Below are 24,820 nucleotides of genomic sequence, written 5' to 3'. Positions count from 1 at the left end.
GCCTCTCTAGATTTTTCCCCTTTTTATTTTATTTATTTACTTTTCAGCACTTTTATTTTCAGTTATTTGCTATTTAATTGCGTGGTTTGAGTATTTAAATTCATAGATGATGAATGGTTAGGGTTAGATGGGAATGGTTAGGTCGTTAAATTTTTATTGCAATTTCAATTCTAATTTCCCTAGATGTGTTGGTTAGGACGCTTTTAGATGCATGTGTTTTAGGACGGTAGTTGGAAGTAGATCTCCATAATTAATCTGTGCACTTTCACATTACTAAAAGAAGCTAAAAATAAAGTGGCTGCTCTCCTTGTGTTTGACCCGTTAGCTACACTGATCCGTACGCTTGTGGTTACTTTTAAAATTCAAACAAGTTTTTGGCACAGTTGCTGGGGTGGTGTAAGCAACCATTAGAGCAAACATGTTGATAAGAAATTCGCTCTGATATCAGATAATGAGGGGCCGGTGGGCCCCAAGAGATTTGAACCTGGTTGGCTGTGGAGCCACTTGAGGATTTAAGCAAACCAGTGGCAAACTTGTAATTAACTGGAAATAGCAAGGTTTAGTGGCACTTTTGTAAATACCCAGAACCCTAATGTTTGAATGGGTCGGTCAAGGAGAGAGGACACAAGTGGGGATTTAAAATATTGTTCAAGGCTTGATTTGGAACTAAAGAGAGATTAAAGGACAAAGTGGCATAAAGGGGCTTTATAGGGGTATAATGGGAAAACAAGAATAAGGAACTTGAAATGACTCCCACGATTTAGGTAGTCTTCAACCTCTAGACAGAAGCATGGGCGGTAGAACGAGTCTGATTTTCAGGTGATCGATCTCACCTTGGTGGGCTCCACTCGAAGTGAAATTTCAGGGATTAATTCTTAAGTCTCAGCCCTACCGATAGTAACCCACGATTCTGTTTTGGGGTTGTCTTCAACCTCTGGACAGAACTCAGAGGCACTGATTCTAAGGGGAAAATCTCAGCAAGCAAGCCTTCCTCTGATCTGAAATCTGGAGTAAAGTTTCTTAATCTCCAGGTCTCTTGAGATCAACTGAACACATCTCCAAACTACAAGTATTACTCGACCAAGTTGATGCTGAAACAAATCTGGCGTTAGTTGGGAAAATAGCCCTGCTGCAGCCCTTGTTCCTCACCACAGGGAAGGGTTTCCGCCTAAGGGCTCAAGGGTTTGAATCGTCTAGAGCCAAGCTTCCTTTAGTCCAAATCTCAGGGTCAATCTGTTGGAAATAATGTTTCAACAAAGCTTTATTTTGGAGCTGGTAATATCGCTCAGAACAGGGTATGGAAAGAGCACCAGACAATAATAAGGTTGAAGAAAAGAATGGAAGAAACAAAGTGAGAGAGAGAAGAGAAGACCATGGACAGAGAGACTATTAGGAAGGGGAAAAGGAAAGAAGAAGAAAGTTCAGGGAGGGTGATCGCACAGAGAAGAAGAAAGGGGGGGGGGGGAGGAAAGACACCCACAATAATAATTCTTTTTTTTTTTCTTCATTAATCAACTAAAACTGTTGTGGTCCATGGCCTTACATAAGTAGGAAAAGAGTTCCTAAAAAAAAAAGAGAAGTGCCAACTAGGAAATTAATTTAACATAAAAGAAACTTCCTTATTTAAAATCTAATAAAATAGAAACACAATAAAACTAAAATTGGAAAGTCTTACTTACCTAATAGCTACCCCAAAATAACCTAAAATAAAAGATAACAAATATTCTCAAATAAAATAAATTCCTAGAATATTCTATTAATCTTGAACCCAAATTAGTAACTTGGAACCCAAATTGGATCTGGGTCTTGGTCTGGGTTCTGGAGCGGGTTTGGGTCGATCCATCGGAGCGCTGCTGCATCTGTATACCTCTAAGTTTGAATCTTAATCAAATCTTACTCAAATGTGGCAGATCGTCGCTGTAGATGCATTGTAGTACTCCCCAAGTCCGCAACACTTTGTTCGACCAAGAAATGTTGGTGATTTGGCAAAAAAAATACAAAAACTGTTTTGTTTTTTTGGGGGGTGGAAATTTCCCCCTCTAATGGTCGAAAACCGCTTGAAACTCAGTAAATGGATCGAAATTTCACCATTTCAGTCGAAACAGTGCTTTCATATTCATGTTTTGTACCAAAACTGAGTCAAAACCGAAATGTCGGCATTTTGGCCCAAATTTCATTTCCAACTTGGTTTCAACATTTCGGCTGCTATTTTGAAAAATTTCGGTCAATGCCCTGCATTCCTGCCGAGTCACACCCAGTTTCGTTTCGACATTTGAGAATGGCTTTGCCTTCTTATATTCTGAGATGCAGGATTTTGCTGTGAGATGCAGTAATACTTAAAATTCTAGGGGTTGTGATGCAGATTTCCTGCGACTTGGTTTAATTTGGGTGGGTTTGGTTCATTATTTAACCAGTTCTTTGACTCAAACTGAGCCTGTGTATGGGGGAATTAGAGCTCCTTGAAATCAGCCCTGTGGGGCCCAATATGGAGAAGATATGGGAGCTATACAGATCCTATCTTTTAGGATCTGTCATAATTGTGGGAGAGAAGTTTAGGTCTCACTATTGTTAGTTTCCAAATTTCAGGAATTGGAGATATTCTTTTTCTTGAAATCAGATCATTGTGGGGCCCAATTATGGAGACCATAAAGCTTATGTTTGCTATATCTATTTTCCTAAAATTTTATTATTTTATCAAATCATGGAAGGGGTCTCATTAAGTTGTAATATCTTTTATAGAAAACTGGACAGATGTCCTTTTAATTCCATGTCCTTTTATAGAAAGCTGGCCCATTGATGGAGATTTGACTTTTATTTGAATATGTCCAAAATTAGGTAATTGAAGCTCCTCAAAAGGGTGTCTTCATGTTGGGACTATTGATGCTTAGATCATGGAAGGGTACTTCTATTTATCATTGTATGTTGGATAACATTCATAGTTGTCATGACGCCTTGACAGCTATGGTTAAGTTATATTCTTAGTAAGTAAATTAAGGTCCACACATACAAGTTTATGCATTTGTGTGTACTATAAAGCATTTTAGTCAAGCAAGTCAAAGGAGACAATCAGCAAGAAATGTAGGAAGAAGGAAACATCCAAATAGAACCATTTTGAGCTAGCTTGTATGCCCAAAACATGATGCGGTGTCCAATTGAGTGTCCAGCTATGTCCACACAAGTGTCCAGCTATGTCCACACAAGTGTCCAGCATGATACTGTGTATGCTCGAGAAATATGCAAGGTGGAAGTATCCTACAAATGATAGATTTCTATTGAACTACGTATGCAGAGAATGCCTCTGGTCCGTCACTCCGTCCCCCTCCCGCCCCTTTTCCTTTTCAAATACTGTTCTATTTTCCAATGATATAGTGTTACGTTGAGGGAAGAACAACTTGTTGACATATTTTTGCAACTCTGAGTAGGATAACTTCTGGGAGATGGGTGATACTGGTCCTTGTGGCCCTTGCACTGAAATACACTTCGACAGAATTGGCAACCGAGATGCTGCGCTATTGGTTAATAATGATGATCCCACATGTATTGAGATATGGAATCTCGTATTTATTCAGGTAATTTCACCACATTGGTCTTATAGTTCTTCACCAGCTATTCATTACCCTTCTTGTTTATTTATATTCATTATTTCCTGAAGCAAAAAAAAAAAAAAAAAAAAGAACATTTATAAGGAGAAAAGTTCAAAACAGTGTAGTCAAATTAGTGACATGTCATTGACTAATCACTTCATTTTGCATCTGCTTCTGACTTAAGATAACGACTTGATATATTCTCTATACTGTGTATTTGTTGTCCATATTTTTATATAGGTGAACTTTCTTGGTTATGCTCTTAACTTGTGGTAGTATATGGTTGCTTGCTCGTTGATACTGGCTGGATGGAGAACCTAATTGTGCCACGTGGAAAGATTATGTGGCAACTCCAATAATTGGATATCTAGGAAATGGTCTGGATTTGCCATGTGCCAAATTTTGGACTTTAATTCAATCATTTGCCCATCATGAATTGTCATTAAGTGGCCTACTCTCCCATGTATTGGGATAAACCCTCTCTATGGATATTGTAATGCTGTTGGCCAACCTTGCTTTGGCTGAAACTTGACACGTAGGCATGGAACCATGGGGGTCTACCTGTCTGCCAAATTCTAGTCCCGTCTAATTAGCAATGTTGCACAACAATGTGTCGTGACCTGTCGAGCCATCCTTTGCACATGTTTACGGGAGGATATGAAAATACCCCATGGAATTAAAAGAAACTATTCGAGATGTCTCAATACATTATTTTAACATTTTTTTCGTAATCATATGTTTTGGGGGGTGGGCTTTTGGCACCTGCAGTTACAGCTAGCACTGTGGTAGATTGGCCAGTGCTCAAACTTTAGTCCAATTGCTTCCTTTTAATAATGCTTAATTTTCAATCCAATATGTCTTTGCCACTTGTTAGATAATGCCTTGAAAATTGTTTGAAAAGTAAAACCCGTTAGAAGAATTTGGGATGTTGAAGAAACATGGGAAGAACCCTGTACATGGTGAGCTATGATTGAGATAGACCATCAAATTTGACATGCGGACAGTAGATAGTCCTTGATCTATCCAATGGTCAGAATGGCCAAATCATCCCTCCATGGGGAAGGAATAGCCAACACTGCTGGAAACATTCAGCGACAGGTTGTTCTGACAACATTTTTTGTGTACTATTTAATGGATTTTATTAATTTATGATATGCTTACTCATCAACTTGTCCTCAACCTTTCTTTGCATAATGAGTGGTTGTTTTCATAGCTGCCTTATCAAACTGGTACAAGAAGGATTACAAACCTCTATCCATTTCCCCCCCATTATTTCTGGTTATCCTGGTAGGTCAATGTTTGTATTGTACAATGATTGTCCTATTTTTCTTGTGTAGTTCAACAGGGAAAGTGATGGTTCTCTAAAACCTCTTCCAGCAAAACATGTTGACACTGGGATGGGCTTCGAACGGTTGACTTCGATTCTTCAGAATAAGCTGAGCAATTATGACACTGATGTATTCTTGCCCATATTCGATGCTATCCAAAAGGTATGCCTTTATGCTGTGAGTCTCCATTGAATAAATTCTATCATGGCTAATTTTCTCGTCAGATGCAATTTTTTTGGTTAGGATGTACAATATTTGCTTTCATACATAGAAGAGGAAGTGATTTATGGAGTTTAAACCTAGGGTAGTACAGTACTGTTGCCCTATCATCTAAAATACTTTGGTGTATGGCTTTTTGCTCTGGCTTTAGGAGTCCCAGTGTTGCATTTGTACATTTACTGTATTGAACCGCTGACTGGGCTATGCCCAATAGGTCTAATTTTCTGAGTTTTCTGTCTAATTGTAGGCAACAGGAGCTCAACCATATTTGGGAAAAGTTGGAGCAGAAGATGTAGACAAGGTTGACATGGCTTATAGGGTTGTGGCTGATCACATAAGAACTCTTTCATTTGCAATCGCAGATGGTTCTTGTCCAGGTAAAATTCCCAGGATTTTCACTAAAGTGATTATGGTCTAAATCTTACTCCATCTTTCCTTCTGCATGATGTACAGACATTTTTTCTTGAATTATTTAATATGGGGCCTTCCATTATGTTTATCTCCATTGGAGTTTCATAATTCTTTCCTGTGTATCAACAATACCAACACCAATGCTTTTGTTTCCTATACAAGCGTATCTTAATTACATAGCCATGTTTCACGGCCTGTACTTCTGTCCAACGCTATTATATTATTTGTTAGTGTTCTTCTTACCAAGATCCTTAGTTTTTTCAGGCTTCCCATGGTTGAAATGATTACATTCCATGTAGTCCTTTGGGTGGCTAGCCAGCTAGGCCCTTTTTTGTGCCTTGGTCATCTGCTGCCAATTTCTTTTGGAGATTTAGACATATTTTGGTGCAGTGACTGTAGCCTTAGATCTGGAAATCAATATATATTGGTTATACTTCTCTTTTTCTCTAGAGAATAATGAAATTTGATTAAAAACCAGGAGCATTTTGGTGTAATTTAAAAATAAAAATAAAAATAATAATAACCAAGGTTCAAGTAATTGGAACAGCCAAAAGCAGTTGGAATCGGCCTCAACCCTAAAAAGAGATGATATAATGAATCGGGAATTGGATGGAATCTGTAATCAGGTCCAGCCAACTCCAATCCGATTCGATCGAAATCGCGATCTGATTCTGATTCCTACAACCATGTAAATAACAGATTTTAGTAAAGGAAAAATACAGAAAATAAAAGTACAACAGGGAGACATGATATCTAGAAATCTAACTACAACACAACCATCTCTCCGAAGAAGGATGTACATATATGGACTCAGGTTATGTCTTGCAGAGGAATGGATTCCCTGAAACAGAGTCAAGGTCTAATTGCCCCTGCTTAGCAAGGTCATCCACTTTCTCATTTCAACTTCTTGGCTGCCAGTGCAGCTCAATATCAGCTTTGGAAGCAAGCTATCAGATATGCCTTATTAGGTGATCATAATGGCAAGGAACCTTCTTTGAATTTGCCATCCATCTAATCTTGTTGCTGGATACCCTTCCGCTATAGTAGGATTCCATCCCATGCTCAACAAGAAGCTAAGCCAAATTTTCGAGCTACCAATTCTGCTCCAGTAGAACTTCCTTCCCTAAGCCTTAAAAAAAATCCAGCCACAATTCATCCCACAGCCTGATTACTCCCCCAAAACCCGGGTTGCGAAGAGAACCCATTAGTGTTGACCCTAGCCACACCTTTGGCAGGGGTTTACCTGCTTAATAACCTCTGCAGTTTCCTATCCCTCATGAAGAGCATTGGAGACCAATCTTTAAATAATTTTCTGGCAGGGATTTCCTTAAACAAACCCACATTTTGGTTTACTCTTCATAATTTGCTTTTGCCCTGCTTTGGTGAATCTATTATATGCATCGTTGCTTTTTGAAAACAAACCTGCCAATCTACCAGAATGGTGCAATCTATCACTGGTTCCACATTTACATCCTAGGAAGGATATAGAAAGGAAGGCTGTTGTACTATTGCAAAGTGGGCTATGAGTATTTACCTTCACCCAAGGATTTAAAGAATGAATCCAGAATCTATCACTGGTTCCACATTTCCATCCAAGGAAGGATATAGAAAGGAAGGTGGTTGTACTATTGCAAAGTGGGCTATGAGTATGTACCTTCACACAAGGATTTAAAGCATGAATCCAGCATTGAATCGAGTGGTTTGGAAGATCCCTGCCCAATACTTGAAACCTGACTCTAAAAAAAATACTAAAATAGCTTATCATTGAACTAATTTCCAGTTGGTTTAATATAAGTTATACTGAAATGCACCATTGGTGATGTGGTGTACTTACTAAGCCATTGTAGAAAGCCCAGACAAGTTGGGTACCTTTATGAAAAGAAAAATAGAAGTGAGTTGGAGGAAGCTTTAGATGAATTAAGGCGAACGAAGCAGCTTCAATGATTGAATTTGGTAAGACCCCGGGGTAATTTTCCTTTGGGGATGACCGTGCATATAGTACCTTCCTCCAGGTGACAAGATTTCCGCCAACAAACGTACAATTTCCAATAGTAGATCTACAATCACCATCTGCACTCGCCTAGTCAACGTCAAGGTAACCATGATAATAGTATGACCATGAGGTAACAAGACCTTTCTTTGGAGCACCTTTGAGATACCTCGAAATTTGACAAGCAGCCTCCCAGTAGGCTTGTTTAGGTGTTTTCCATCAATTGACTTGTCACACCTACAACAAATGAAATATCAGGTCGAGTGATGGTTAAATAAATAAGTCTTCCAAAAAGTTGCATGTACTGATGTTTACCCATCCAACAATTTGCAAAGTCTTGGTCATCACATGCTCCAAGCTTCAAATAAGTCCATAGAAGAAAATCAAGCACATACTTTCCTTGAGAAAAAACTGATTCCCTTTGTACTACGGACAACTTCAATACCCAAAAAATATTTGAGCATTCTCAAATCTTTCATCTGAAAGTGTTGTTGCAAACACGCCTTGACATCCTCAATCCCAGAGGATTCATTATTAGAAATCATCCACATACACAGCTAGGATAACTACCTTAGACCCACATTGACAGAGAAATACAAAATGATCAGATAATCAGTACTTTAATCCATAATTACCAATGACATTACTGAATATGTCAAGCCAAGCACGAGGGACATATAAGTAGCCTTATGAAGGCTGAAAACCTTTGGTGCATTCTCTCCTTGAGCAACATACCCAAGATGTTACTCCATTTACACCTACTCAAGGTCACCATAAAGAAAGGCGTTTTTAATATCAAGTTGAAATAGAGGCCAGTCAAGATTATCCGTTAAGGATATCATAACATGAACAGAGTTAAGACGAGCTATTGGAGAGGTCTCAAAATAGTTGACGCCATGCGTCTGAGTATATCCTTTGGAAACCAAGTGAGCTTCGGTTGCTTAACAGAACCATCTAATAAATATTTGACAATGTACACCCAATGACATCGGGCAACACATTTCCTCGGGGGTAAGTCAGTGAGAGACCATGTCTTACGATCTAATAAAGCATCCATCTCTACATCCATGGCGTTCTTCCAACTAGGATGAAACAATGCTTCCTGTTACTTACTACTTAGCTAGCACTGATATAGTAGATATTGACAAAGCAAAATTACCAAGTAAGGTGGAAGGTGAGAAGCTGAAACACATTTAGAAGTAGGACATACAATGTTAGATGGTTGAGTGCAATTGTGAATACCTTTATAAACAACGATTGGCAAGTTGTGGAGGTAGGAGCCCCAGGCAAAGGTTTTGATGTAGTCATAGTTCAAGGTTTCGACCGATACCATTGAAATTTCCCACATTTTCATGGTATCCCAAGATTACGATCCCAAATTCCATGTGACTTTTAGAAGTCACTGGTTTTGACCAGTATCGACGAAATGTGGGAATTTTCGAGTGGACCAATGGGTTCGACCCTTTTGGTTGAGCCAACCGTTATAAAACCTTGTTAAATGGGAAACTAAGCCTTCTTATTTCAAAATTTCTACCCTCTCCCCATATATTTTTTTTGTGAAGTATGAAACTTAGGAAATAACTCAAGATTTTTCCCTTGTGCCATCAAATATTCATTCTAAGCATGCATCTTGCACATTCATAGCAAATATACCTAAGAAAGAGAGCTTGGACAGAAAAGGAAAATCTCATCTTCCCCAAAAATCAATTTTTTATAGAATATAATTGGACACTACTTAAAATTGACTATTGAGTGTTGACTGTTAACTGTTGAGTGTTGATTATTGAGACTTGCGAGATAATTCACAATTATGTAATATTTTTATTTATTTTGGATCCTTTACATTATGTTTTGTTTGTTTTAAACTTCTAATCTTGTATTTCAAATTTTTAGTTGGTAACTCATATATGTACTTATGTATTATAGTTTCAGTCAATGACTCAACGTACATTAGCAAACTTTGTTCAACACCACAAGTATAACTTCAGGTTTTTTTTTTGTTTTCCATGAAACTTATTATTTGAATGCGTTAGAAATGTCTAAAATATGACATACACAAAAAATCAGGCCCAAAAAAAAAAAAACACATTTTGGTGGTCGAAACCAAAGTTTCCACCAAACCGGGAAAATTTTCCCGTTCCGAAATTTTAATCTCCCCAAGGATCGAAACCAGGGTGAAACCCAATAATTTGAACCTTGGATGTAGTCGAGGGCGGTACTGGAGGATTAGACAGAACTTTTGAAGTCAATCTAGAATGATGCTTGTATAGTTGCATTTTCTTAGGTGGAGAAGTAGTAGTGATGGGATCAATAAAGAGGAATGGGTACAGGAATTGGTGGAGGATCAGAGAGATCAATATCCAGCTCATGACTCACTACAGAAAAATATTTTGTAGTTTAAGAAAAAGGTAACATTAGTATTGAAAAAATGCATAGCCTTTTTGAGTGCGAGTGTACCTGAGGAATAAACATTTGATAGCTTGCAGAGATGATTTATCAGACCAGGTCGAAGGTTGTGAACAGAACATGTGCAACCAAACACCCGTGATGGTAGACCAAACATAGACAAGTTGGGAAAAACCATAGAAAAGGAAGATAGATTGTCAAGGATAGCAGATGACATGCTATTAATCAAATAGAAGGCATTCAAATCCGCATCACTCCAATTGAACACTTGGGAACATGCATATAAAACATAAGAGATCGAACAACTTCCAGCAAATGCCAGTTTTTCCTCTCAGCCATGCCATTCTGCTGAGGAGTATGTGTACAACTAGTTTGATGTGTCATCCCATTATAAGAACAAATTCAGATATTTCTTGTTCGGTATACTTAGGAGCATTTTCAAACTGGGAAACTTTTGATTGACAATTGACACGCCAAATAAAGTCATTATTTCATTATAAAATTGCATTAAAACTGACAAAATTTGATTGATTTTTTAAATAGATTTAACCAAGTCATTCAAGAGTGATCATCAAGAGAGTCAACACAATAAAAAGAACCTAAACTCTTGACACGACATAAACCCCAAACGTTACAATGAACTAAAGATAATGAGGAACTTTGAGAGACATCACGAGAAGGGAACGTAGTATGATGATGCTTTCCAAGCTAACATGCCTCATACTCAAAGTCGAGATATACCCGGACACGTTCTTATCCCGAGAATAGCTTTCTTTGAGGTCATCCTAGATCCGCTTAGCTGTTGTATGAAACCTCACATTGGAAGCCACTGAAGGCTCTTTACTATTCCACAGCCAGCATAATATCATGCCATTCTCTGATGTCCATTCTGGGTACTCAGCAGCAATTGTAGCAGGGGGTGGCTTAATTAGATGATCCATTTTTTCCTGGCGGTGATATACACTGTTGACAGCCTGTGCGCAGATAAAGTAATTTGATGCACCATTGAGTTTGATAGACGTGATTTGGACATTGAAGAGCCCACAGGGGGGTTTGGAATCACCCATTATGGATATAGTAGTTCTTCTTCTGATTGATCAGAACAATGGAGATATGGGTCCCTTCTGATAGGTAACCACAAAAGGGACAGATATTGTATTGTAATGGGAAGAACAATCCCACAATGTGACTGATATAATGAAATTTTAGCAACAAGCAAACAATAAATTCAATCCTGACCTTGAAACACCCAGATTTTGGGTTATTTTTAATGACAAAAGAACCAGAGGTCAGATGGACCCCTTAGTAAGGTCCTTAAAATGGGAAAAAATGCCCTAGAATATACACGAGATCTGATAGATGGATATCCAAAACCTGGTGATATCTATGCAGCCAGAAAAGCATCAAAAACTGAGTGCCGCAGGCCAGTAGGTGATTTTAAATTACTCAGCAGAAGGGGCTTGGATCAACCTCACACCTAGGTCAAAGGCCCTACCCAGAGAGGGCTTTTAATTCCTTAAAATAATAAGCTGATCAGATGGGCAGATCAGGAGTAATTGCAGAACCAAACTCTGTCCAGAAACTTCAAAAAACAAGGAGCTGCGGTGTTATGGAAGACTAAATTGTGGCAGGAAAAAAAAATCACACTTGATGAAGAGAGCATAATGAGGTAGAACCATCTTGATAACAACGAGGTAGATCCATTTTCCATGGTGCTCCAAGCAAGGAACACAATGAGTAGAATAGGGGCAACCTTAGTTTATTTTCATGGAGTTTCAAACTAAGGTTCCATATATCGGTAATGGCAGCATAGGTTGCTGCAAACCAAAAGGGAAAGACCTTCAAGGACTTTCAAACGATAAAAAAGTAGGAACTATCAGAGCTCTGATACCATAAGATAATACACTGAATCTGCAAACCAGCACCTAAGAAGGAGAGAGCGAAAGAAGAGGACAGCAACCATGATGGAGATTGAGAAGAGGGGGGGAGATGCTAGAACATGATAGGAAAAATAGAATACCACATCGTGGTCTAGCCCCTTTATATAATATCATGTCATCTTTTTTTTTTTTGATAATGACAGTCCCACGGGCCCATACTGACCCCACAATCACATGGACCGGGTCATACTGGGGTTGAATGAGAACCATTCAACTTTCACTGAAAGTAGTGAAGAGCACTAAACACCCCGTGTGAGTGACCCAAGGTGTGCCTAGTGGGAGTCGAACTTAGAACGTCCAAGTTTACAGCTCGTACCAAGTTCATTGCTCACCAACTGCGCTACCCCCTTGGGTTTATAATGTCATGTCATCATTCGTACTAAGAGTCTAAGTAATAATTAGAAAAGGAAATTACAACTAAAGCACTAATCTAGCTACAACTCAAACACTATCCCACGGCACACCACACACCATATCATGGTACGCCATATTACCCATGTTACACTTTAACAGTTCCCTTGGTGTTATTATGGAAGTGTGTGTTGTGCTCAGATATTGGTTATGAGAAGTGTTTGTTTATAGTGTTTGTCTTTGGCTGGGGTTGGAGGGGAAAGGCGGAGGCGTTGGTCATTTTTCTTGTTAGGTCTGCAGAATTTTGCTTTTTTCCTATCTCCGTGCTCTTTGTTTCTATCGTTCCTTCTTTTTTGTCGAACAATTTTTTGTGCTGTACCAGGCAAAAAAAAAAGAAAAAAGTCCTCTCTCTTATGGTTCATACTTTGACGCATTATTCTGTTTACCAATATAAAGGGTTGTCATTCAACTTGAGCTTATATCATCCTGTTTGATGTGCAGGCAATGAGGGTCGGGAATATGTTCTGAGACGTATTCTTCGGCGAGCTGTTCGTTATGGAACTGAAGTACTTAATGCTCAAGAAGGTTTTTTCAGCGGGTATGAATGATATATTAATTCATTCAGTAATTAATGGGTACTTACATATCAGTTTACTTACCCTGGTAGCTTGATTACTTTATTTTTCATGCTTGCTTGTTGAATCGTGTAATGGTGTATTTAGTGCTTGTCCTTTTTGATTCTTGGGACTGATTAACATCTAATGTGATGTGCTTAGTTCTTGTTAGTATTCTTTACTTTTTCTACTAATGAGTGTGTTGATATCTAGGCTTGTAAGTGTTGTGGTGGAGGTCATGGGGGATGTCTTTCCAGAACTGAAGCAACACGAAGCTAACATCAGGGACACTATCGCTGCAGAGGAAATAAGTTTTGGGAGGACGTTACTTAAGGTAATCATGTCTGTTACTCTGTACCTGATATTTCTCGTTTCTCTTTTTGTTTTCAAGTTCTTTTACTGCCATTCGGAGATTTTTAAGACAATGCATTAATTTGTTTGGATTCTCTGCTTCCTTTAATTTCTTAAGAATGGCAGAGGCTTGACTAGTTGTTTGACCTGTTTCCAGGGCATTGAGCAATTTAAGAAGGCTGCTCAGGATGTTCAGGAAAAAAGATTGAGTGGGCAGGTAAGTAGATTTCTCATTATAACTTAGTTGTTTCTTGTATGTCCAGGCACATGGGAGAAACTTATGATTTCAGTCCAACCACAAAATGCTTCATGCTCTTTATACTTCTCTCTGGGAATTAGCTGTATGTGAGAAATGCATTCACAGTTTTTCCTTAAATATTTTCTACTGCTATGTGGAAATATGTTTCATGCTATGGTTTTTCTTTTTCTTGGGGTTAATGGGTAGGTCTTGGTCATAATTTAATTCTGAGGAAACATTTTCCTTTTCCTATTCAACAGTTTCAGAATATATCATACCCATGCTTCTAAGTTAAAACAAGGTAGGTCATTTTGCAATCTCAAAATGGAAGACATTTTCCCAAAATGATCAAAATGTTGTTGAATTTTGGTAAAATTTTAGGAAATGAAAGGGTGATGCAGGGAAATGTGGGAAATCCTCATAATTTTGCAATGGAATTTCGTTGGATGCTTATTTAAGCAAAACCACACATCTAGAATTGATTAGAAACAAAAGAAAATCACCCAAAGGGATTCTATGGTTTTGATCCCTAACTTGCTAGTGTATGTTGGTTCTGTGTCTTCGAACCAGAATGAGTTATTCTACACATATATAAGAGCCATATAACGAACCAAGTACTTAATTAATGGGACCATGGTAGAACATAATGTACTACATTTTATCATATAGATATGTTTAATATTCTATTCTTCAACAATTATGTGAGTAAACACTGTTCTAAAAAGAAAAAGGAGAACAACACCTTTCTTGTGTTATGTAATTCCATATTTTTCACAGTTAATTGCATACATTTTTGTGTGGAGAACAGAATTGTTTGCAGTTTATAGCATTTCTAGTTCAGCTTTAAACCCCCCCTAAAAAAAAAAAAATGTAGTTTTCAAAGGTGGAATGTTCGAGGCTTTATTTCTCTTCAAATATTATTTAAGTGCTTTTGTTGATGGTATATGGAGTAGAATGTTGTGAGAGACCCTTTCCTGCCAATAAATTTTAAAGTTGTAAAAAAAATTTCTCATCTTTCTTACATTGCACTTTGTTTCAACTCAAAATCGCAAAAAAAATTTGCATATACAGCATTTCAACTGAAATATTTCGGTTATTTAATCGAAATATGGTATGTTTTCTATTTCTCATAGAATTTCGTTTTGGTCCTTCGCAGAATATTTCGCAAATCTCAACCCATTTTAATAAAAAAAGGAACATTGTTAATAGGGACAACTCTCAGGGTTTGAGGAATATTTGCTTTTTGAGGCATTTTAGTTAGTTTACATCGCCTGTTGGTTTGAGTGTCTTACTTTGGTTGCCTCTTGGTTGCAGGATGCTTTCGCTTTGTGGGACACGTACGGGTTTCCATTGGATCTGACTCAGGTATTTCTAGAGTGGATATTAATTTTCTTTTCAGATAATTTTTTGAGGTTGGTTTGGGTAGAAGTATGGACATCAGATTAAACTTACACTTCCTTAAATCAGCTTATGGCAGAAGAACGAGGCCTAACAGTTGATGTGGATGGTTTTAATGTTGCCATGGATGAAGCAAGGAGAAGATCTAGGACCGCTCAGAACAAGGTATAGATCTTTAGTTATGGAATGGCATGATGCACTTGGTCTTTGTATTTATCTCTGACAAAATTCCATACCATCAGTAGATTTACTATATTTTGAATATATAGGGGATATACTGCGAGTTATTTTTTATGCTCCCAATTTTTATCTTGTGATGTGTGCTTATTTTAATTTTTGGCAGCAAGCTGGGGGTTCAATTGCCATGGATGCTGATGCCACCTCAGAGTTGCGCAAGAGGGGAGTAGCTACAACTGATGATAGCAGCAAATTTATATGGTTCCAGGTCAGTACTCTTGGTTCCTTGGAGATTGATGACAATCATATTAGATATTTGTGAGATATTGCTCTTTGATTAGTGAGAGAGATGAGTGTGAAAGTGGTGTAACAGAATATCAGCTGAATGGATTTACTGGGGTTCTTAACGATAATGGCTTTCATATTTAATTATTTGTCGTCTTTAATGGCTTAGTTTGTTGTGACACATTTAGATTTCATCTCTTCTTGATGTTTTACTATATAGTTTTGTTCTGTTTAATGTAATCTTGTCCTTGATTTGGATAATCCATATTAGTTCAACTCATTTCATTTTTGGTTGTCTGTTTGAAAAATTATATGTTCTTTCCAGGATCATGAGAGTGTCATAAAGGCTATATACACTGGTTCAGAGTTTGTGGATAGTGCTGTTTCTGGTGATGAAGTTGGCATTGTTCTACAAACCACAAGCTTCTATGCTGAACAAGGTGGACAGGTATTGAACCCTTCTAGTAAAGCGTGACCTGTTTTTATTATGAACCACATATCGACAAAAATAGTTGTCACTGTCTCTAGGCAGCCCAAGCTGTTGGAGGGGGGCTGGATGCCAGGCGACACCAACAAGGTGCCTAGGCGATGCCTTGACAACTATGTCAACAAAAGTTCTAATTGTTTTCCAGTATATTTATCATATTTTCTGAAGGAATTAATCAGAAGTTGAGTATGAAGGTTGAGTCCCATAGCAGTATCTAATGGAGTCCCTTAGTTTCTTTATATAGATGAAAGAACATAAAAAAGGGCAAAGAATTTGAAGTTCGAAAGGTTTTGTATGATGGCTCTGTTTTAAGAAGACAAATCTTGTTGACGTTCAAGCCAGTATCCAAACGTGAATGCTTGCTTTTACATTGGGAGCAGATTTAGAGATAAAAATCATTTGTTAAATCTTGTATCTTTGCTATGTTCTCTTACTTCTACGTCTTCTCTTTGTGCCCTGCCCATATATCGTGTCACATTCGCACCTGATGCAATATTCATGTTTAGGGAAAATATGAGAGGGGGGTGGGTAGGTGGAGTCTGAACCAATAACCAAGAAGGGCATTCCCTGGCCCTCTGCCATTTGGACCATGGAACTAAATCTTGGTTGAAATTGACTGAAATCTTTGAGCTGTCTCAGTTTTGAGGCCTGTCCAAAGCAAAAACCAAGTTTTGACCCTTGGTTTCATCCCAGGGAGGCCCAGACTCGAAACCTCAAAATGAGATCCGGGCTGTTTTGGTTTTGGTCAGGCTTGAAACCGGCCTCGAAACCGAGATTTAGAACCTTGATTTGGATGGGGTGGAAGTATTTGTTTGTGCTCAGACTTTGTGGGCCTGTTGTGCATGAAAACATTTTGTAATGTGTTGATTTCAGTTTGATCCAACATTGCCTTGTCATAATAATTTTTTTTACGTGTGAAAATACAATTCTATTTGAAGATAGGATGAAAGGGACACTTGTAGAAAACAAAAGGGGGTTGGATCCCCTTTTATGTTGGTCAATGCAACTAAATTTGACATACAGTCTATTGGGGGATTAATCCTCTATCCAATGGTGAGAATAGCCTAATCGGTGGTATACATAGCAGAAATAGATGAGAGTCTTGGAATTGGCCGTGTTGGCAAGGTCTCAAAGTGCTGGGTTTGAATTGGCCGTGTTGGCGGATACTGATCCATCTGATACCTCACAGTATCAAGCAGAACCAGACTCAATCCAATCTCCGATTATTGCTTGCATCCTAGAGTGTTGGTCTACACTCCACTTGTAGAAAATAATATTGTTCTTTATTCTGACTTTATATTAATGTGGTTTCAGATATTTGATGCTGGATCACTTGAAAGCTCAAGTGGTTCATTTCAAGTGCTTAATGCTCAGATTTTTGGTGGTTTTGTCCTTCATATTGGTTCTATTTCTGGAGAAAATAGCAGGTTTTCTGTGGGCGATACAGTAATCTGCAAGGTAGTATGTTCATTTCATCTACTCCTGTTCCTTTTTTAAAATCTTTTTCTTATCTTCAATCGTTTGCCATTGGATTTGTTTGTAAAAATTCTTCAGTCCTTTACATGAACAGGTTGACTATGACAGGCGTACTCTCATTGCACCTAACCATACCTGTACACACATGCTAAATTTTGCTCTCAGGGTAAGCCTGCAGTTGCTTTATCTGTGGCCACTCAATGTTTGCTTAAATATCTCTGCATTTGTCTAAAATTTTGTAAAATGAGGGCAGGAAGTTCTTGGAGATCACGTTGACCAGAAGGGATCCATTGTTCTTCCTGAAAAATTAAGATTTGATTTTTCCCATGGTAAGATTTATTCTCTTAAGGTGGGTTTGTTGAGTTGCACACGCAATCTTTTTTGTAATCTCCGTCAATTTTGAACAGGAAAGCCCATCCATCCTAATGACTTGAGGAAGATTGAGTCAATTGTGAACAAGCAAATCAAGGATGAATTGGATGTTTTCGCTAAGGAGGCAACCCTTGCTGATGCCAAACGTATATTTGGTTTGCGAGCTGTATTTGGAGAAGTAAGTTACAATTCTTATGTTAAAGTTTGGAATCTAATTTTGAGTGGATGGCACTATATTTGATCAATAAATTGATTGTAAATCCATCATTTTTATGTTTCATGTTGTTGCAGGTTTACCCTGACCCTGTTAGGGTTGTAGCAATCGGTCGAAAGGTGGAGGATCTCCTGGCTGATCCAGATAACAAAGAATGGTTATCAATCTCAGCAGAACTTTGTGGAGGTCAGTTTTGAGTTATTTGTGTATGCATGTCTGATGTGTGTTTAGACTTGCAAATACTGTTATGGCGTTTGTCCATGTGAAATACCATTTAAGGCCGCATTTGAACTTTTCAAAGTGAACTCTCTTTAATTTGAATGAGATCCAGGATGATGGTGTCAGCATGTTCAGAGTTGAGAATAATTTAGAGAAGAAACAGTGTAATCTTCCCAATTGGACTTTGTTACCAACAGTACTTACAGGAGTGATTGATTGTTCTACTCTTCCATAGATACGTTTTTGTATAATTTGGCCAGTCATAACTTTAGTGTATTATTTGCTTGTATGCTTAATAATTAGTGGTCTCGAATGGCTCACCAAGGAAGGTCCTCCTGTATGGCCCAGATATCTGACATGTGGAAGGTCGGATAGGCCCCAACTTTTGTTGGTAGGTTGACCCAATGGCCCCCTGCTCACATGATGTTTCAGCTCTATTGGAAATTTGGAATTGGCTAAATGGTAAAATGGAACTTTGTAAATCCAGGACTACCATGAGGGTACATTCCAATACATTGGATGGTACATGGTTGAATTAGCTCTTAAATTTGACATGTGGTCAGTCCAGTCATGTCTTGCCTATCCAACATTGGAATTGCCACATCATCCTTCCACGGGCACAACTACATGGGCTGCTAAGGAGCCCCTTTCTGCCTGGGTCACGCAAAGAACCTTTTGCCTATATGTAATTGGTATCATTTAGGTTAACTTGTATAGAGGGCAGACCTCAGTGCAATGGTAAGGTTGCTCTATTGTGACCTAGTGGTCGCAGATTCAAGTCGGAAACAACCTCTCTGTGAAGCAGGGGTAAGGTTGCGTACATTATGACCCTCCTCAACCCCACAGTGGGAGGAACCTCATGCACTGGGTACACAATTATTTTTTTATTTAGGTTGACTTGTATAATTAGATCTAGTTAAATCATTTTTGAGTTAATGCTTATGCATGCATGAACAACAAATGACCTATCTGATGAAAAATAGATATTGTTTTACTTATGCATGGATGAACTACAAATGGTCCATCTGAACAAAAACAAAATTCAAATCATGTGGCTGACTTCTGATTAAAATTCCTTCAATGCATTTTCTTTGCATGATACAAATATAATTCAATCAAACTGTTTCTTTTGTGGTTGCCTTTGATTTCCTTTTTTCAGCTTTTGTGCCTTCTTTTTTCCATGTAAAATCTGAATCTGCAACCCAGAATATGTTACTCCCAGAAAGGCATCGGATTTTGAACCCTAGGCCAATATACATGTTTTTGTAACACTTCTCTTTGTGCCTTTGGTTCTTGGGGCTTCCCTCTTAACTGTATTCCCAAATTTTCTGGCTATATTTACAGGGACTCATATATCAAACACGCGAGAGGCTAAAGCATTTGCTCTTTTGTCGGAGGAGGGAATTGCTAAGGGTGTTCGGAGGATAACTGCCGTTACACTTGATTCTGCTTTCAAGGCAATGGAGTTGGCATGCTCGCTGGATCAGGAGATTAGTGACACATCTAATGCAGATATAAGCTTGCTGGAGAAGGTAGCTGCTGAAACTCCTTTTAACTTCTAGACTATTTGTTTATGCATTGCACCATAATTGGTAATTTTATTTTTCTGATACTGTAAAATTCCTGTGCCTATTACCTTTGAATGTGCTGAATTCATTACATGTTTGGACATGCTTAGTGGACCATATTCATGCAGAATTATGTATTAGGACACTAAAATCTGCTAACTTCAATTTTGCTAATAGATTAAGGATTGTTAGCTTGTAAAGCATCGAACAGGAACAGACTGCATAAATAATCAGTGAAGTGAAAGACCAAAAAAAGAAAAATATTATTAAGAGGAATTCGCTATATTCCAACCTGAGAAAGAAGATAAGAACACCTCACACTGTTAATAACCTCTCCCAACCCCTTCCACAAACACAAACAAATGGGGTGTGGGCGCAAACGACAACCTACAACGAAACGAAAAAACAAAAAAAATCAGCACATGGATCCAAACAAAACAATTAGGGAAAACTAAGGTGAAAACAAAAAAAGGGGAATGAAGAGATGAGAAACGAGGGATGGGAATTGAGATGAGAAATGAAAAAATGAAATATGGAAGTAAAAGGAAAGAGGCACAGGCCATCAAGTCAGGAGAATCTGGTTGGCTACATGGATCCTTGCCACCCAATGGGCTCTATCCGTGGTCATACTTGGTACAAGACCTAGACTATGCATGCCCTTCCACAACTTCTCCTATGGTCAATTTAGGCATGCCCCTAGCTCTTCTAGCTCCTCCAATCGGAATCATATCACTCCTCACTGGAGCATCCCTAGGCCTCCGTTGAACATGACCATAACACCTCAAATAACTTTCTCGGAGTTTGTCATTGGTCGGGGCAACTGCCAAATCAGCTCTATTATGTTCAGCCCTTACTTTATCCTTCCTAGTTTGTCCGTACATCCATCTTAACATCTTCATCTCTGCTATGCATATCTTCTCAATATGACAGTTCTTAACTGCTTAACATTCTGCCCCATACATCATGGCTACTTAAGGAAAGTTCTATAGGACTGTTGTACGACCGGCTATGATGTATGCGGCAGAATGTTCGGCAGTGAAGAAGTCATATTGGGAAGAGTATTTGTAGCATATATTAGAATGTTAAGATAGATATGCATAAAACTGCTGGAAGTAAATTGTTAAAATTTTCTCGTCCTTTTCATTTCCTGTAGGTGGGTATTGACATGAATGGGACTTGAGAACCTTGAGGATGGTTATTGAACTATGAATGGCATATGGAAAGCCACCTGGACTCCTAGGTGACGCCTAGACAACTATGGGTGATACTGCTATGGGAAGGGAGCTAACATGCCCATTACTCCAAGCTGACCAAGAGCAACTGTTGTTCTGACCAGTGGTCCAAAAATATCATGAAGAGTTGTAAGGAAAATACAAGCTCTGCCACAAATAATTCTGACATTGCTCACAACTCTTCCATTTGATATGGTTTTCTTAATTTTGAGAAAATTCAGTCGTTTAGTTTATATTGGCAACTTGCACTGGCTATCTTCTGAAAATGTTGAAACATTCTCCTTGTGCACAAAGTGATATTTTCTTTATAAAAGTACCCAAAAGTATATTCAGAAATTTTATTTTATGTTCTTGGCAGAAAGTAGCTTCGATTAAAAGTCAGGTGCAGTCGGCAACTATTCCTGCAGCCATGAAAGCTGATCTTGAAGCCAAGATTTCACAACTGAAGGTAGGATGACCTGGATGGGGGAGGAAAAAAAAACAATGCCTTTGCTTTCATTTGAGAAAGACCTTTTTCTTTCAATGACAAACTTATATTATCTGGCAGCCTCAAATATTGAACTCGAGATTGAATTAAATTCCTTTATTTTTTAGGATCAAGTGAGGAAGGCACAGAAGAAAATTGCCCAAGAGAATCTTCAGAAAGCTCTGAAGGTGGCTACTGAGATGGCAGAACTCGCTGCTTCAGATGGAAAAGCTTTTTGCGTCTCTCGTGTGACTGTTGGTCTGGATGCAGAGGCAATACGAGAAGCAGTTCTAAAAACTGCGGATCAGAAGGTTGGTAACAGAATTAATGTTTTAAAATATGGCTTTGTTTAAAAATGTATACTGTGCTACTTTTTATTCTTCGTTCCTAAATGTTCCTGGTATCCCTCTTCTTCCCAACTTGATCAACGCACAGGTGTTTGTTGTAATAGATCATGCAAGTGGCAAGTGAAGCTATTATTTAAGAAACTACCATTTACTGCTTCCTAGACAGATACACACACACATAAGAAGAGGGGAAAAGGGGTGAAAAGGACAAAAATAAAAAATAAAAGGAAAAGGCAGAAGCAGCATTTACACCTCTGTCAATTGATGCACCAATGACACAAATGCAGTTAGTCCAAGAGTTCATTCATATATGCACACAAAAGGGTCTGTAAGGTCTCCCTCGAGTCCTGCAGCCATGCACTGATAAATCATGCCACAAACTTGCATTCGCATCGACAAACCCCACACACATGTGCATGCTGCATCATATGCACATGTGGACCCGGTTTTTGTACATTTATATACAAGGTTGCTAGCTAACTTCTCCATTTACTATCCACAGGGAATATCGATTATGTTATTTAGTACAGATGAAGACACAAACAAGGCTGTAGTTTGTGCCAAGGTACCCGACAAAGGAGATAAGAGCAAGGGGTTAGAGGTGTTAGAGTGGTTAACAGCGGCTATGAGACCTCTCAATGGTAGGGGTGGTATAGGAAAACGTGGCTGCGCTCAAGGCCAGGTTAGCAGCTTCGCATGTTAAGGGTTCAGTCTTCTGGAAACTTTCAAATAAGTTCCAGACTTACTATTGATGGTCAATTTTGGGCTAATATGTGATTTAATTTGTGGGTTAATAAATGATACATGCTGTAGCTAATGTTGTGATGATTTAATTTCAGGGAACAGATGCATCACACATTGAGGAGGCAATGAATCTTGCAACAACCTTTGCTTCAATGAAATTGAGATGATTTACATAATTATGCTGTTTTTGCTCACTGAAGAATTTCCATTGCCTCAGTTCACTGGCTGATGCTAACTAACAGAGTATTGATTCTAAAGTTCAAAGCAATACGAGAAAATGAAAGGATGAAAATGGAAATACAATACAATTATTTGGGGAAATTATACCATGTGTGGAACAGGATTAGCATATTCAAATTATTTGATATTACAGTAGCATTATTTTTCCGTAGTTGGGCACAAGGAAATGCCTTATTGTGAAGTAGCACAGCTGTTTATTTTTTTGTTGGTTAAGGAAGGGGTGTGGGGGATTTTTTTTTTTCCCTGGGAAATATTGCACTTAACCCTGCTGATTACCTCGTAAATTTCGGGCAATCTTAATTTTATTTCTGGGCTCAGCCGAGCAGGATCGATATAAATCAATTGTCCAATTATTCTCTTGATCTTCTGGGTTATCTTTGGAGTGTACGACTAATTTTTTCGGTGGTAAGGAAGTCAAATGCTAGAAAATTCGTTTCTAATAGATATTGCTATTAATAAGTTTGATACCATAGTTCCTATTATTCCTCTGATTGGATCATTGGCTAAAGAGAAATGATTGGGGGTATGTATAATCAATTGAAGGAGATGAAATGTTGATGATGCAGTAGCTTTTTCAAGGTATGAGATTTAGAGGTTGGCAAGTGTGATCTACTTAAACTGAAAAAGAAACATCCACACTGGGAGTACAGGGGCTGGAACCATGGTTGTGGTTCCCTCCATTTTGCAATATATTGATACAATGTCGATAGGTTACGAGTAAGGCAGCATTTTCATTGTGCTATTTGCCAGATTCCTGCTGATTTGGCTTATGAAAGGTATTGATTTCTGAAGAAAGTCTAAACTCCACTGTTGGAGAACCAAAACCTATGTCAGGTTACTCTTATTATTCCCTATTATTCTTTTTGTGGTAGGGGCCTAGGGGGGATCTGGATTCTGGAACCTGTCCCCACGCAGGGACTATCGTCACCCATGGATCCACGGTCCATGGGGCATAGGACCCATACCGCATGTAATGGGACCCACACACCATGTAAGGTGGGTCCCGGGTTGAGACCGTCCCATGTGGGGTGTGAATCTGGACTGGGGGTTGCTGCGACTTGGGAAGGGTGTCAATGCACTCCCCTCTTGTTGGGGATACTGAAGGATGTTATTCCTATTAATAACAACAGATAGGATCTTACTATACAATCATTGAATCACAAAATTAAATTATAAGGGTCGACGCATACCGTTCACCATCGACTGTGAAGAATTTGCCATCATTATATTCTTCCTGTATCTTTATTCCTGCAATCCCAATCACGAACACAATGGATCTTCTAGGTTTCTCCCACTAGTTCCATTAATGCTCTCTTGGTGATGAAATCAATAATGAGATTGACGTTAAAGTAGGAGGAGGACCTAGAGTCCTATTATGTAAAGTTTTGCACCCTCCCATCAAGGTGTGCAAATAGGGTAGGACTCTTTTCCCTAATTTGACGAGGAGTGGGTTTCCTATTTAGAATCAAATTCTATGAGATTAGTATTGGTCAATAACCTAATTGGTATATGGGACAATAATGGAGAATATTCTAAAGAATATTCTTACAATCTCCCACTTGAATCATATGACCACATAATTATAATCTCAAACATAATTTGGATTCTAACATCATACTGCAGTATTTGAGAGTAAACCCATCAACTTTATGTCATCACAATCATAATACCATATTTGAACAAAACTACTAATGTAGATCATGGCGGTTATACATCATATAACGACATACCCTTCCATAGTCACAACACTAATAACTTCATCCAAACAGGTGCAAAAGTAGGGAATAGACTAAAAAAGTCTATAAGTAAATGGTCCAACATAATATCTCACATATATTAAATAAAATGTGTACATACGATAATAAAGTGAGAAATATTCAGAAACAATAAATATCATGATCATTAAAATAAATAAGTAAAAATGTCTAACATAATATGACCATTACATCAAACTTTACATAAACCCATGTCCATTACAAGATCTGTAAAGTGTTTAGATAGGATCAACAATTATCAGACTTGTCTTGATGTGTGTAATAGACACTTCTTGTTTCTGAACTGATTCCTTCATAAAATTGTATTTTACTCCAATATGCTTTGCTATACTTGAATGCTTATCATTCTTGGAGTAATATACGACAGCAACATTGTCACAATACATTC

The 24,820-nt window shown here is 38.2% G+C and overlaps 1 protein-coding gene across 1 annotated transcript in view; it reads left to right on the top strand.

Moving 5' to 3' along the window:
* The window catches only part of LOC122079263 (alanine--tRNA ligase-like), a 32,730-nt gene extending 9,926 nt beyond the window's left edge, over positions 1-22,804 (top strand). The window contains exons 4-23 of the mRNA XM_042645581.1: positions 3,423-3,569; positions 4,922-5,074; positions 5,379-5,508; positions 12,731-12,827; positions 13,057-13,177; positions 13,352-13,411; positions 14,747-14,797; positions 14,900-14,995; positions 15,174-15,275; positions 15,618-15,740; positions 17,094-17,237; positions 17,350-17,421; positions 17,509-17,584; positions 17,663-17,805; positions 17,919-18,027; positions 19,405-19,592; positions 21,219-21,308; positions 21,455-21,637; positions 22,176-22,355; positions 22,513-22,804. Coding sequence (XP_042501515.1) covers positions 3,423-3,569; positions 4,922-5,074; positions 5,379-5,508; positions 12,731-12,827; positions 13,057-13,177; positions 13,352-13,411; positions 14,747-14,797; positions 14,900-14,995; positions 15,174-15,275; positions 15,618-15,740; positions 17,094-17,237; positions 17,350-17,421; positions 17,509-17,584; positions 17,663-17,805; positions 17,919-18,027; positions 19,405-19,592; positions 21,219-21,308; positions 21,455-21,637; positions 22,176-22,355; positions 22,513-22,584 — 2,337 coding nt within the window. The 3' untranslated portion in view covers positions 22,585-22,804. The remainder of the gene's footprint in view (positions 1-3,422; positions 3,570-4,921; positions 5,075-5,378; positions 5,509-12,730; positions 12,828-13,056; positions 13,178-13,351; positions 13,412-14,746; positions 14,798-14,899; positions 14,996-15,173; positions 15,276-15,617; positions 15,741-17,093; positions 17,238-17,349; positions 17,422-17,508; positions 17,585-17,662; positions 17,806-17,918; positions 18,028-19,404; positions 19,593-21,218; positions 21,309-21,454; positions 21,638-22,175; positions 22,356-22,512) is intronic.
* Positions 22,805-24,820: the final 2,016 nt, after the last annotated feature.

The sequence above is a fragment of the Macadamia integrifolia genome, chromosome 5 (genome assembly GCF_013358625.1).
Source record: "Macadamia integrifolia cultivar HAES 741 chromosome 5, SCU_Mint_v3, whole genome shotgun sequence".
Classification (NCBI taxonomy): domain Eukaryota; kingdom Viridiplantae; phylum Streptophyta; class Magnoliopsida; order Proteales; family Proteaceae; genus Macadamia; species Macadamia integrifolia.
This window is presented reverse-complemented; position numbering and strand designations above follow the sequence as displayed.